This window comes from Taudactylus pleione, unplaced genomic scaffold (assembly GCF_031769625.1).
Source record: "Taudactylus pleione unplaced genomic scaffold, aTauple2 ptg000300l, whole genome shotgun sequence".
Lineage (NCBI taxonomy): Eukaryota > Metazoa > Chordata > Amphibia > Anura > Myobatrachidae > Taudactylus > Taudactylus pleione.
Window position 1 is genome coordinate 32,900 of NW_028284701.1, and position 16,630 is coordinate 49,529.

Consider the following 16,630-nt stretch of genomic DNA (forward strand, 5'->3'; position numbering starts at 1 on the left):
CATACACATATAAAGACTGATGATAGCACATAGGGACGCACCCCTGATGTACACGGCTTCTCTCACACTGACACATACACATATAAAGACAGATGATAGTACATAGGGACGCACCCCGGATGTACATGGCTTCACTCACACTGACACATATACATATAAAGACTGATGATAGCACATAGGGACGCACCCCTGATGTACACGGCTTCTCTCACACTGACACATACACATATAAATACTGATGATAGTAAATAGGGACGCACCCCTGATGTACACGGCTTCTCTCGCACTGACACATACACATATAAAGACTGATGATAGCACATAGGGACGCACCCCTGATGTACACGGCTTCTCTCACACTGACACATACACATATAAAGACTGATGATAGTACATAGGGACGCACCCCTGATGTACACGGCTTCTCTCGCACTGACACATACACATATAAAGACTGATGATAGCACATAGGGACGCACCCCTGATGTACACGGCTTCTCTCACACTGACACATACACATATAAAGACTGATGATAGTACATAGGGACGCACCCCTGATGTACACGGCTTCTCTCACACTGATACATACACATATAAATACTGATGATAGCACATAGGGACGCACCCCTGATGTACACGGCTTCTCTCGCACTGACACATACACATATAAAGACTGATGATAGCACATAGGGACGCACCCCTGATGTACACGGCTTCTCTCACACTGACACATACACATATAAAGACTGATGATAGTACATAGGGACGCACCCCGGATGTACATGGCTTCACTCACACTGACACATATACATATAAAGACTGATGATAGCACATAGGGACGCACCCCTGATGTACACGGCTTCTCTCACACTGACACATACACATATAAAGACTGATGATAGTACATAGGGACGCACCCCTGATGTAGATGGCTTCTCTCACACTGATACATACACATATAAAGACTGATGATAGTACATAGGGACGCACCCCTGATGTACACGGCTTCTCTCACACTGACACATACACATATAAATACTGATGATAGCACATAGGGACGCACCCATGATGTACACGGCTTCTCTCACACTGACACATACACATATAAAGACTGATGATAGCACATAGGGACGCACCCTGATGTACATGGCTTCTCTCACACTGACATATACACATATAAAGACTGATGATAGTACATAGGGACACACCCCTGATGTACATGGCATCTCTCACACTGACACATACACATATAAAGACTGATGATAGCACATAGGGACGCACCCCTGATGTACATGGCTTCTCTCACACTGACACATACACATATAAAGAATGATGATAGCACATAGGGACGCACCCCTGATGTACACGGCTTCTCTCACACTGACACATACACATATAAAGACTGATGATAGCACATAGGGACGCACCCCTGATGTACACGGCTTCTCTCACACTGACACATACACATATAAAGACTGATGATAGCACATAGGGACGCACCCCTGATGTACACGGCTTCTCTCACACTGACACATACACATATAAATACTGATGATAGTAAATAGGGACGCACCCCTGATGTACACGGCTTCTCTCGCACTGACACATACACATATAAAGACTGATGATAGTACATAGGGACGCACCCCTGATGTACACGGCTTCTCTCGCACTGACACATACACATATAAAGACTGATGATAGCACATAGGGACGCACCCCTGATGTACACGGCTTCTCTCACACTGACACATACACATATAAAGACTGATGATAGTACATAGGGACGCACCCCGGATGTACATGGCTTCACTCACACTGACACATATACATATAAAGACTGATGATAGCACATAGGGACGCACCCCTGATGTACACGGCTTCTCTCACACTGACACATACACATATAAAGACTGATGATAGTACATAGGGACGCACCCCTGATGTACATGGCTTCTCTCACACTGATACATACACATATAAAGACTGATGATAGTACATAGGGACGCACCCCTGATGTACACGGCTTCTCTCACACTGACACATACACATATAAATACTGATGATAGCACATAAGGACGCACCCCTGATGTACACGGCTTCTCTCACACTGACACATACACATATAAAGACTGATGATAGTACATAGGGACGCACCCCTGATGTACACGGCTTCACTCACACTGACACATATACATATAAAGACTGATGATAGCACATAGGGACGCACCCCTGATGTACACGGCTTCTCTCACACTGACACATACACATATAAATACTGATGATAGTACATAGGGACGCACCCCTGATGTACATGGCTTCACTCACACTGACACATACACATATAAAGACTGATGATAGCACATAGGGACGCATCCCTGATGTACACGGCTTCTCTCACACTGACACATACACATATAAATACTGATGATAGCACATAAGGACGCACCCCTGATGTACACGGCTTCTCTCACACTGACACATACACATATAAAGACTGATGATAGTACATAGGGACGCACCCCTGATGTACACGGCTTCACTCACACTGACACATATACATATAAAGACTGATGATAGCACATAGGGACGCACCCCTGATGTACACGGCTTCTCTCACACTGACACATACACATATAAATACTGATGATAGTACATAGGGACGCACCCCTGATGTACATGGCTTCACTCACACTGACACATACACATATAAAGACTGATGATAGCACATAGGGACGCATCCCTGATGTACACGGCTTCTCTCACACTGACACATACATATATAAAGACTGATGATAGTACATAGGGACGCACCCCTGATGTACATGGCTTCACTCACACTGACACATATACATATAAAGACTGATGATAGCACATAGGGACGCACCCCTGATGTACATGGCTTCACTCACACTGACACATACACATATAAAGACTGATGATAGCACATAGGGACGCACCCCTGATGTACATGGCTTCTCTCACACTGACACATACACATATAAAGACTGATGATAGTACATAGGGACGCACCCCTGATGTACACGGCTTCTCTCACACTGACACATACACATATAAAGACTGATGATAGCACATAGGTACGCACCCCTGAGGTACATGGCTTCTCTCACACAGACACATACACATATAAAGACTGATGATAGTACATAGGGACGCACCCCTGATGTACACGGCTTCTCTCACACTGACACATACACATATAAAGACTGATGATAGCACATAGGGACGCACCCCTGATGTTCACGGCTTCTCTCACTCTGACACATACACATATAAAGACTGATGATAGCACATAGGGACGCACTCTGATGTACACGGCTTCTCTCACACTGACACATACACATATAAAGACTGATGATAGTACATAGGGAAGCACCCCTGATGTACATGGCTTCTCTCACACTGACATATACATATAAAGACTGATGATAGCACATAGGGACGCACCCCTGATGTACATGGCTTCTCTCACACTGACACATACACATATAAAGACTGATGATAGCACATAGGGACGCTCCCCAGATGTACACGGCTTCTCTCACACTGACACATACATATATAAAGACTGATGATAGTACTTAGGGACGCACCCCTGATGTACATGGCTTCTCTCACACTGACACATACACATATAAAGACTGATGATAGTACATAGGGACGCACCCCTGATGTACATGGCTTCTCTCACACTGACACATACACATATAAAGACTGATGATAGTACATAGGGACGCACCCCTGATGTACATGGCTTCTCTCACACTGACACATACACATATAAAGACTGATGATAGCACATAGGGACGCTCCCCTGATGTACACGGCTTCTCTCACACTGACACATACACATATAAAGACTGATGATAGTACATAGGGACGCACCCCTGATGTACACGGCTTCTCTCACACTGGCACATACACATATAAAGACTGATGATAGCACATAGGGACGCACCCCTGATGTATAGGGCTTCTCTCACACTGACACATACACATATAAAGACTGATGATAGTACATAGGGACGCACCCCTGATGTACACGGCTTCTCTCACACTGACACATACACATATAAAGACTGATGATAGCACATAGGGACGCACCCCTGATGTATAGGGCTTCTCTCACACTGACACATACACATATAAAGACTGATGATAGCACATAGGGACGCTCCCCAGATGTACACGGCTTCTCTCACACTGACACATACACATATAAATACTGATGATAGCACATAGGGACGCTCCCCTGATGTACACGGCTTCTCTCACACTGACACATACACATATAAAACTGATGATAGCACATAGGGACGCACCCCTGATGTACACGGCTTCTCTCACACTGACACATACACATATAAAGACTGATGATAGTACATAGGGACGCACCCCTGATGTACACGGCTTCTCTCACACTGGCACATACACATATAAAGACTGATGATAGCACATAGGGACGCACCCCTGATGTATAGGGCTTCTCTCACACTGACACATACACATATAAAGACTGATGATAGTACATAGGGACGCACCCCTGATGTACACGGCTTCTCTCACACTGACACATACACATATAAAGACTGATGATAGCACATAGGGACGCACCCCTGATGTATAGGGCTTCTCTCACACTGACACATACACATATAAAGACTGATGATAGTACATAGGGACGCACCCCTGATGTACACGGCTTCTCTCACACTGACACATACACATATAAATACTGATGATAGCACATAGGGACGCACCCCTGATGTACACGGCTTCTCTCACACTGACACATACACATATAAAGACTGATGATAGCACATAGGGACGCACCCCTGATGTACACGGCTTCTCTCACACTGACACATACACATATAAAGACTGATGATTGCACATAGGGACGCACCCCTGATGTACACGGCTTCTCTCACACTGACACATACACATATAAAGACTGATGATAGTACATAGGGACGGACGCCTGATGTACACGGCTTCTCTCACACTGACACATACACATATAAATACTGATGATAGCACATAGGGACGCACCCTGATGTACACGGCTTCTCTCACACTGACACATACACATATAAAGACTGATGATAGCACATAGGGACGCACCCCTGATGTACATGGCTTCTCTCACACTGACACATACACATATAAAGACTGATGATTGCACATAGGGACGCACCCTGATGTACACGGCTTCTCTCACACTGACACATACACATATAAAGACTGATGATAGCACATAGGGACGCACCCCTGATGTACACGGCTTCTCTCACACTGACACATACACATATAAAGACTGATGATAGCACATAGGGACGCACCCCTGATGTACATGGCTTCTCTCACACTGACACATACACATATAAAGACTGATGATAGCACATAGGGACGCACCCCTGATGTACATGGCTTCTCTCACACTGACACATACACATATAAAGACTGATGATAGCACATAGGGACGCACCCCTGATGTACACGGCTTCTCTCACACTGACACATACACATATAAAGACTGATGATAGCACATAGGGACGCACCACTGATGTACACGGCTTCTCTCACACTGACACATACATATATAAAGACTGATGATAGTACATAGGGACGCACCCCTGATGTACACGGCTTCTCTCACACTGACACATACACATATAAAGACTGATGATAGTACATAGGGACGCACCCCTGATGTACACGGCTTCTCTCACACTGACACACACATATAAAGACTGATATTAGCACATAGGGACGCACCCTGATGTACACGGCTTCTCTCACACTGACACATACACATATAAAGACTGATGATAGCACATAGGGACGCACCCCTGATGTACACGGCTTCTCTCACACTGACACATACACATATAAAGACTGATGATAGTACATAGGGACGCACCCCTGATGTACACGGCTTCTCTCACACTGACACATACACATATAAAGACTGATGATAGCACATAGGGTCGCACCCCTGATGTATAGGGCTTCTCTCACACTGACACATACACATATAAAGACTGATGATAGTACATAGGGACGCACCCCTGATGTACACGGCTTTTCTCACACTGACACATACACATATAAAGACTGATGATAGTACATAGGGACACACCCCTGATGTACACGGCTTCTCTCACACTGACACATACACATATAAAGACTGATGATAGCACATAGGGACGCACCCCTGATGTACACGGCTTCTCTCACACTGATACATACACATATAAAGACTGATGATAGCACATAGGGACGCACCCCTGATGTATAGGGCTTCTCTCACACTGACACATACACATATAAAGACTGATGATAGCACATAGGGACGCACCCCTGATGTACACGGCTTCTCTCACACTGACACATACACATATAAAGACTGATGATAGTACATAGGGAAGCACCCCTGATGTACACGGCTTCTCTCACACTGACACATACACATATAAAGACTGATGATAGTACATAGGGACGCACCCCTGATGTACATGGCTTCTCTCACACTGACACATACACATATAAAGATGAATGGACCAGTGAAGAGTTAGCAGCCCATATTCACAGCTCCCAACATGACCCATACCAGGAGGTATAAAATGCTCTGGTCCTGGACTTCTCTCTTACTGTGTGATCACTGTCACCTGTGTTGTGAGGGAAATCCAGGACCAGAGCATTTTTTTCCTCCTGGAATGGATTATGTTGGGAGTTATGATATTGTCAATTGGCCTCCATACTGACAGCAGAGGCAGCGTAGCTTCATGTGACCCCACAGGCCAGCTAGCATGTATCTGTATAACGTATATGATGATTATTATAACTGTACCAATTTGGGGTTCAGTACACTAAGGCAGTACATGTCAATGCATTCTCTATGGGGCTTATGTAGACAAGTTTGTGGGGTCATTTTGGGACCTACAGTAGGTGCAATAATTTGACATCACAAGTACATGAAACACAGTAGTATATTCTGGCCAAATTTGGTTTCCCTAGGCCTTAAAGGGAGGGGGAACTAGGGTGATCCCACAAACGTATAACAATGTTACCCCTGTAAATACTATAGGCTTCAATGTGGCCTAATGTTAAGTCTACGGGGTCATTTTGAAACAAAATCCTGTCACTGTTTTAAGTGTTAGGATCCCCAATTTTGTACCATATGTGCAATTTCTAATCAAGCGTAAGTAGTAAGGTCCAGGAAGCCCCCTAAAAGTGGGAAAACCAGCCATTTTGTGTGTATTCTACCCTATTTTACCGTATCGGGGTCCCTGGGTGTCAACATTTTTATCACAAAGACACTGGTTCCAACTTCTTAGGCCTTAAGCCTTGATGCTCTATAAAATATGGGAATAAAAGTACGTTAGCACTCTTTTATATGGAGAAACTTTAATTCCCTAGGGAAACTTTACTTTTACATTTGGGATCAATATACAGCAGATGAGTACTAATATCCCTAATAAAGCTATTTTAGGTACTTTCATTTTGACAATTGCTGGCTGTTAGCCTCCTTATAAAAGTGGTGAAGAATGCCATAATGCAGTATTTTTTGGTGAAAATAAGTAGCCCTGTCAAATTTGGGGTACATGATAATGGGTGCTAGCATATTTTAAAGTCTCTAAAGTGAAGTTAAAAAATACATGAAAACCGCACCTGTTACATGCACCTGCAATCCTAAAAACACCTGACCCATCCTTGCAGACCACCAAAAAGTCTATTTTGCTAGTTTTTATGCTTGTCCCCCCACTGTTTACTTTTTCACCCCCCAAAATTAAAGTACTTTTTTGGGGTGTTCTTAGTTTTTTTTCTGGGATTTTTTGACACATTTGTCCTGGGGCTGTCCCAATGGTTCTGAGTGGTTTCCCCACCTTTGCACCCCAAAATTAAAATGTTGCACTTCTATTCACCTGCTATTCAGAAACGTAATCCTTTTCGCCTATCACATTGCATTGAATTTCTGCGTACATGAAGAGCGGCTGTTTTGAATACAGAGATAAGTTTCCTCCACACGAAAAGCAGAGATCGGCGATACTTTTCCGTGGATCTCGGCTTTTCGCGTCTAATTGAATACGGCATTTATGGAAATAATATATACCGTGATGATGAGCTAATTTACGGCCACAAGGGATTACGTGTCTCACAGCAGATGAATGAAATGTATGGTATGCCCATAGTACCCATTGGGGTGCCTGAATAAAAGCATCTGAAACATTCCTGCCATGACACATGGTGACCCTGAGTAACCACGGCCCAAAGCGATGTAACACAGCCGATACTTTAGCCAGTGGTTGTGTTGCTGCACGGATGCTGATCGCAGACTCTGGGTCAGTCTGTGTGGCGCGACTTGTAGCGCATGGAGGATAGATGTATGTAGACACATCTGTGCAATGAGCCCTTTTGTTAAATAAAATACCACTTAAATACTGCACATTCCCATATAATTGTGGGCGGTCTCATTGAAAGAATAAGATGACACTTGCTCCCTAAATGTGCCCCCAATTAGCCTTGAATTTCCCGTGTGGATAAACTACAAGTAATGTCTGACTTTAGTTTCTTTTATTTCCTCCATTAAATCTTATTGGGAATATAAACTTAGTTTCAGGAGTACGGCTTTTAAAGCTCTATTGGGAGGATGTTGTGATAAGTAACCAATCAGCTTGTAATGCTGGATACACACTGGATGATATATCATTGGTACAGCCAACACACAATATATTGTCCCGACTGTATATCTGGAAATGATGTCATTCGCAGATATATCACATCGGTCATGCAGCAACACAGATGTAATATATCTGGCAACCAACCGACCCATATGTCGGCTGCAGGAACCGGCACCAATCACGTCACAACCGTCTCCTGCAGCCAGACACATCGGTCAGGTGACTGGTAAGGTAAGTGTGTATGGACAGCCGCATCATTACCAAAAATATTGTTCGGGCAAAGTGTGTACCCCACATTACTGTTATGTATATAGCACAGTGTCTGAGATGCTTGTTAGAAGGCAATCTTCTCCACTTCATCTCTCTCCAAGGGCCTGATTCAATTACCAGTGATATTATCGCACCCGCAATATTAGATATTATCACATCGGTGATAATTTATCGTCGATTTTTCATATAAAAATGGAGAAAACTTTTCTCCATTTTGAGAAATTGGAAAAAATTAGCAAAATGCCTATTTTTGGGTACAAATTTGGGGATTTCTTACAGAACCCTTTGGACAGCCCCCCTAATGATACTTTAGAGACTTTTTATTTTTTGTAAGTTGCGTGCTTTGGCGAAAAAGCAACCTCTGAAATTTTGGTATAATTATTTTTATTTTTTTTCGTGAAAAATGCGTTTAACGTATTGGGTGTGGTATTTCAGAGGGCCGTAAGGATGCGTCAATTATTTTAAACATCGCACATGGCTGGCGCAGATGTTTTTTTAGCGGTTTAAAAAAACACCTGCGCCAGCCACGTGTGGTGTTTAAAACACTTGGCGAATCCTTATGGCTCTCCGAAATACCACACCCAATACGTTGAATGCAGTTTTCATGAAAAAAAAACAATTTTGACTGAAATGTTAGCGATCGTTTTTCGCCAAAGTACGCAACTTACGAAAAACAAATTTGCTAAACTATCATTAGGGGGGCTGTCCAAAGGGTTCTGAAAGAAATCCTCACAATAGGGATGTTTCTAAAAATTTTTGCCGGACCTAGGCAAAAAACAGCCATTTTTCGCTATTGTTGGCAAAATCAGCCGATCGACACTGATATTGGCCGCAAAACCGGACGGTCTGACGGCTGATTTCGCCAACGACAGCGAAATTGGATGATTTTGCCTCTAATTGAATTCCCCCCCCCAAGTCTTGATACCTCTCCCTCTATTTGTTGTACATCAGGACGATAATGCAGATATAACACACAATATAATCTCTATTCTCTCTTTCAGCTTTGGAAACCTCCGCCTGGATATTTGAGCAGCATTTCACTTGTAGTAGGATCTACTGTAAAATCGAAATCATAGCAGCCTGCAGTCTGAAATGCCATCAGTACCGTACATTTCCCTGACACTAATGATGAGCGCCCCCTAGTGCTATAAAATGATACTGTGTATAATCATGAGTTTAACAAGACAAACACTGCTAAATGTAAAACTACTAAATAATAAATAAACCAATAAAATGAAATCTTTTGTGTATTTGTTATGGGATTTGCCGTCTGATCACTGAGGTGTGAGATCCTTTATTGCCCATCAGTGGAGTTTCTGCCATTTATAATATATTACCAAGCAGCTAGATTTGAACATTTTGGGGTCAATTCGCTTAGGAGCAGTGGTCGAAGTGGGGCGGTATACGGCGGTATGACATACCGCCACTTCCCGGCCCCACTTCATTTTAGCCGCAGAAGAGAATGCACCAGCGCTGGGATACAGTATGGCACAGCGGCGGAAATGTGTAGAGATGTGTCCCTCAGGGGACACATCTCGATCGGCGGCAGTGGAGATGCTGGCATGTAGCCGGGACAAAGCATCCGGTCCCGGCTACAGTCAGCACACACTGGCCGCCAGCCAATCGCAAGGCTGGCGGCCGCAAGCCAATCACAGGGCTCGCGGCCGCCAGCCAATCACGGAGCTCGCAGCCGCCAGCCAATCACAGGGCTCGCGGCCGCCAGCCAATGAGAAGCTGCCAAGTGGCAGCTTCTCATTGGCTCGCACAACTGCAGCAGCAATGTAGGACCCGGTACTCCTGAGTCCAGGCAGCTCCATTCCAGCAGCGCACTGAGCGCAAGTCAGAGGTAAGTAGTGAGAGGGAATAGAGAGAGGGGAGGATGTGAGAGGGAATAGAGAGAGGGGAGGATGTGAAAGGGAATAGAGAGAGGGGAGGATGTGAGAGGGAATAGAGAGAGGGGAGGATGTGAGAGGGAATAGAGAGAGGGGAGGATGTGAGAGGGAATAGAGAGAGGGGAGGATGTGAGAGGGAATAGAGAGAGGGGAGGATGTGAGAGGGAATAGAGAGAGGGGAGGATGTGAGAGGGAATAGAGAGAGGGGAGGATGTGAGAGGGAATAGAGAGAGGGGAGGATGTGAGAGGGAATAGAGAGAGGGGAGGATGTGAGAGGGAATAGAGAGAGGGGAGGATGTGAGAGGGAATAGAGAGAGGGGAGGATGTGAGAGGGAATAGAGAGAGGGGAGGATGTGAGAGGGAATAGAGAGAGGGGAGGATGTGAGAGGGAATAGAGAGAGGGGAGGATGTGAGAGGGAATAGAGAGAGGGGAGGATGTGAGAGGGAATAGAGAGAGGGGCAGACAGAGGGAGGCAGGCAGTTAGTATTGTCAGCGCACATCTCTGGTTCCTAGTAAAGTGCGCATAATGGATCCTCATTAACAAAGGGTCAGCTCACTAATTGGGAAAAGTCAGTGAAAATAATTTTATTTAAGGGAAAATATTATTCCCCAGTGTTGGAGATACAAACAATTGAAATAAAGATGTGTGGTCGGTTCCTTGCAAATCAAATCCGCCTGAATTTCATTAATCTGGACAGAGCCAAGATGCAGTTCAGATCTTCCCGTGGTTCAGAATTCAGATTTAAAATTAGAATTTCGGATTTTGGATTGCAAAAATTACATGATTTTAGCTGTTTTTTAAAAACTTTTTATCAATTAAAAAAAATAAAAATAAACCCAGTTCCAAAACCAAAACTAAAACACATGAGGGTGGTTTCGCAAAACACAAAGATGAATCCGCATCCAAGACCAAAACACGGGGTCAGCGCACATCTCTAAATTGGCTGTCTCCAGCAGCTCCTTAGTGTAATTGCCATTATAATTATTAATTGCCAAGTGCTTATAGAACATGTTCTGAGGAAGATAATGACACAGTTCTGGAACCCTCTGTTCTGTCAGGTTTCCACTTCATACTTGTTCTCAGATTATTGGATTTTTTGTGTTTTCCGGCGATTGAACAAATGAATAAAGAGCAACGTACAATTAATAACCTCTCCACGGTACACTATGAAACATCAAAGGGGTTGTTTAATGTCCACTGTCTCTAATCTGCATTTTCTCCATAAAACAATTGAATTAAAGTTTCAACAGCCATAAAATAAACCTACAGATTCCCAGCCGCATTATAAGCAAATAATCATCTTATAGTCATTGTATGAAGGATCAGGCCCTTCGGGGCCGAGGGATGTGTAACCGTGAATAAGAGCTGGTGAAGGTTATGGAAGGACAATATGGTTTGTTTCTGAGGGAATTAGCCCAGTGTCACTATAGCAACCAATGCAGATTACCTGAAAAGTGACTAAATTTGGACCCTGAAATGCAGCGTTTTTAGGTACATCTCAATATACAGTAAATGGCCAAAATCTTTTGGTGTCTCATTTGGATGGTCATTAACCTGTGTTTTTTACTGACTTTCTTCCGTATCGATTACGTTATGTTTTACAATTACTGGCAGCCATGTTGATGGTTTTCATACTTAAGACAGCAAAGAGATATGAAAACATACTGTATCGTGATGGAAAAAAGAATTTGCTAGCCCTAGACCATCAATAAATGTACAACCAAAAAGTACAGTATAAAATGCTAAATAAAAAAAAGTTTTGAAAGTCCATGTGGCGCTTTCTTCTGTCAACACAAATTATTCAATGTTCTTCATTTCCTCATATGTGCATGTGAGGGAGGAAATAAATAAAAATGAAAATATATTGACTGAAACTTGCAACGTCCACTGTGACAGATTAAGGCCTCTGAAAATTAGGGTGTAACCACTTCCAGATAGGAAACAGATGGACCAATTTAAAAAAGAATATAAACTTTACTTATAATTTCACTGAAATCAGGAAGGAAGGTTCTTCCTCATATATCTCCCAATCTATAAGGGTTTCAGCAAAGGAAATATACAGTAGGTGCAAAATAAAAATAAAAAAACAATCTAAAAGCTGGAGATATTGTTTTCTTCTAGGTTGACATCTAAATAGGTGCAGTGTTCAATAACGTGCGTCCATGTATCCTCGTGTGATACCCTCTTTCCTGATTTCATTGAAATGATAAATTACATTATATGCTGCTGGGGGAGATGGTTAGGGTTAGGCTGCAGGAGGGTTAGGCTGGGGGAGATGGTTAGGGTTAGGCTGCGGGAGGGGAGGGTTAGGCTGCAGGAGGGGAGGGTTAGACCGTGGGAGGGGTTAGGCTGGGGAGGGAAGGGTTAGGCTGGGAATGGTTAGGATTAGGCCGCAGGAGGGGAGGGTTAGGCTGCTGGAGGGGAGGGTTAGCCTGTGGGAGGGGAGGGTTTGGCTGCGGGAGGGGTGGGTTAGGCTGCGGGAGGGGAGGGTTAGCCTGTGGGAGGGGAGGGTTAGGCTGTGGGAGTGGAGGGTTTGGCTGTAGGAGGGGAGGGTTAGGCTGTGGGAGGGGAGGGTTAGGCTGGGGAGGGTTAGGATTAGGCCGCAGGAGTGGAGGGTTAGGCTGCGGGAGGGGATGGTTAGGCTGTGGGATGGGAGTTTTAGGCTGTGGGAGGGGAGGGTTTGGCTGTGGGAGGGGAGGGTTAGGCTGTGGGAGTGGAGGGTTTGGCTGTAGGAGGGGAGGGTTAGGATTATGCCGCAGGAGTGGAGGGTTAGGCTGCGGGAGGGGATGGTTAGGCTGTGAGAAGGGAGGGTTAGGCTGTGGGAGGGGAGGGTTTGGCTGTGGGAGTGGAGGGTTAGGCTGTGGGAGGGGAGGGTTAGGCTGTGAGAAGGGAGGGTTAGGCTGTGGGAGGGGAGGGTTTGGCTGTGGGAGGGGAGGGTTAGGCTGTGGGATGGGAGGGTTAGGCTGTGGGAGGGGAGGGTTAGGCCACAGGAGGGGAGGTTTAGGCTGTGGGAGGGGAGGGTTAGACCATGGGAGGGAAGGGTTAGGCTGTGGGAGTGGAGGGTTAGGCTGTGGGATGGGAGGGTTAGGCTGTGGGAGGGGAGGGTTTGGCTGTGGGAGGGGAGGGTTAGTCTGTGGGAGGGTAGGATTTGGCTGTGGGAGGGGAGGGTTAGGCCACTGGAGGGGAGGTTTAGGCTGTGGGAGGGGAGGGTTAGACCATGGGAGGGAAGGGTTAGGCTGTGGGAGGGTTAGTGTTAAGCTATGGGAGGGTTAGGGTTAGGCTATGGGAGGGTTAGGGTTAGGCTGTGGGAGGGTTAGGGTTAGGCTGTGGGAGGGTTAGGGTTAGGCTGCAGGAAGGAAGGGTTAGGGGTAGAGTTAGGGGAATGATTACAATACTTACCTGCACGCATCAGAATTTTCACTGGATTACGCTGCCAGTATTCTGACCGCCGACTTTATCAGCGCCGTGATATCGTACCCAACCCACCCAAAAATCCCAGAAGAGGACTTACAGTATGTGAAGGATCTGATGGGATATCCTGTGAGGATACTGTGTTTATGTATGCAATTATGCATTATTATCGCCTTGAGAAAGGCAGCTCCTGCACGTTACCCCCGGTTCCTTTATCAGTTCCTTGGATCACACAGGACACGCACAATAGTGAAGGTACAATTATACCTGTATAGTACACAGCACACATTGCCAGTGGTATTAGCCACACTCTGAGAGCCGGGCAGCCCCTAAGCACTTCAGTAATAGAAAGAGAATTACTGAGTCATGCTACCCACCTGTACTGGGGAAATTACCACTGTGGTGGAGGCACCTTCAACTTACCATCTTCTTGGAGAGACTGCTCTTCCACAGCAGCGCAGCATGGATGAAATACGTGACAGAGAGCCGCACATGCGCAGAAGGAGAGCTGCTGGGTCCTAGTGCCCACTGTTGGCTGGTATTAGTATAAGTAAGAGGAGACTGTGGCACTGGTGGGGTGACAGTGGCGCTGGTAGGGTGGCTGCAGTTTTGGCCACAGCTCCCTGGGCAATAGCCCTGCCAGTCTGCCCCTGAGCAGCCCCTAATAAGACCCCCATGTTTTGGTTTTAGTTTTGGTTCTAAATCATCATCGTATTTTGGTTTGGGTTTTGGCAATTGGGATTTTTTTTTAAATGTAAAAAAAAAAAAAAGCAGCTAAAATCCTATCATTTGGGCCTGTTTTTTGCTCCTACAGTATTAATATTTATTACCAGTTATTTACATAGCATACACATATTCCGCAGCGCTATACAGAGAATATTTGACCAATCATATCAGTCCCTGCCCCAGTGGAGCTTACACTCTATGTTCCCTACCACATGTACACATGCACACACAGTTGGATTAAATTTTTGTTGGGAGCCAATTAACCCATCAGTACATTTTTGAAATGTTGGAGGAAACCTGAGCACCATGAGGAAACCCACACAAGCACAGGGAGAATATACAAACTCCACACAGTTAGGTCAGTGCTGTGAGGCAGTAATGCTAACCATTACACCGTCTGTGCTGCCTAACCTCAATGGCATTGATCTCCAGTCATTTCCAGTCAATTTTGACCACCTCACAGCTCACAATATTGTTTTCAGTTATCACCCATATTGGCCAGAGGCTGCAGCGAGCTGGCTGGCTAAACTAAGCGGCAGAGCAGCGGCACAGACACACGGCAGAGTAAAAGAATATAGCACATTTAGGAAATACATTGGAAAGTAATTGTAGCTCACTACAAGCTCACTTCTAACAATCATACACAAGAGCCTGTGTGCACGGGATTGCAGGTGCTGCTAGTGCCTGATAAACTAACATACACAGTGACAAAGATACCGGCAGTGTTATACACGTGACCCACCCACTCCATTTATTTATAACTCTCTCTGATGGCGACTAGTGAGTAGTATTGCGGTATGAACTACAGCCTTCACCCTCCCCATACACTCTTCATGGCGCCTGATATCATCAGGGAGGGTCTTACATGCAATCCAGATAAGGCAAGATCCATTTTTGAGATCCAAGTTGGCGAGGAGACCAAAGCCGGGACTCCGAACCCCAAAGTTAAGCAAAACCAAGCCGCTTATCTCCAATGATGACTTCCAATGACCATATGAGATTTTCCTGGCTTATGATCAGTGTGAAATGATGACAGGCCCAGTTTGTACAGGCTTTGCCTACAATGTTATTTAAAGGAAAAATTACAATTTCAGCCCAAGACACTTACTGTACCACTCTCTAAATAATTTAGTCAACTTTTGGCTTTATAGCTGATATAGAACTACATGTCCCATCATGTGCTTCCATTGTAGTACCACAAGAGGGTGCTATTACACAAGTGATAACTGGTGTACAGGACATGTCTTGTTATTTCGGAGGGATGTGAGTGAATTCATTACAGCTGATACTTTATAAATATAACAAGGTGGAAATTACATTACATTACGTGTGGGGAATACTTTCCACCTCTCCTTATATGTGTTTATATATGCTCCTAGGCTTCTTTCTATAATAATTGGAAAATGTATGTTTGCTCTGTCCTGACTCAAGTGATAAATGTGCAGTGATTTGTATTATATTTGGTATAATGAGCCCCCTACTTTGATATATAAATTTATTAATGATACCGAGTAGTTCTGTGATCATATAAAATACTAGTAATACTACCGTACATGCAGATTTGCTTAAATGGGCAGCACCCCCTGGGCTCATATATAAAATATAACTGTAGCACAGGAGCCAG

At 44.7% G+C, this 16,630-nt stretch overlaps 1 protein-coding gene across 1 annotated transcript in view; it reads left to right on the plus strand.

Moving 5' to 3' along the window:
• The window catches only part of LOC148511644 (cathelicidin-2-like), a 28,275-nt gene extending 18,079 nt beyond the window's left edge, over positions 1 to 10,196 (plus strand). Inside the window, exon 4 of the mRNA XM_088482943.1 lies at positions 9,977 to 10,196. Coding sequence (XP_088339069.1) covers positions 9,977 to 10,051 — 75 coding nt within the window. The 3' untranslated portion in view covers positions 10,052 to 10,196. The remainder of the gene's footprint in view (positions 1 to 9,976) is intronic.
• The last annotated feature ends 6,434 nt before the right edge of the window (positions 10,197 to 16,630 follow it).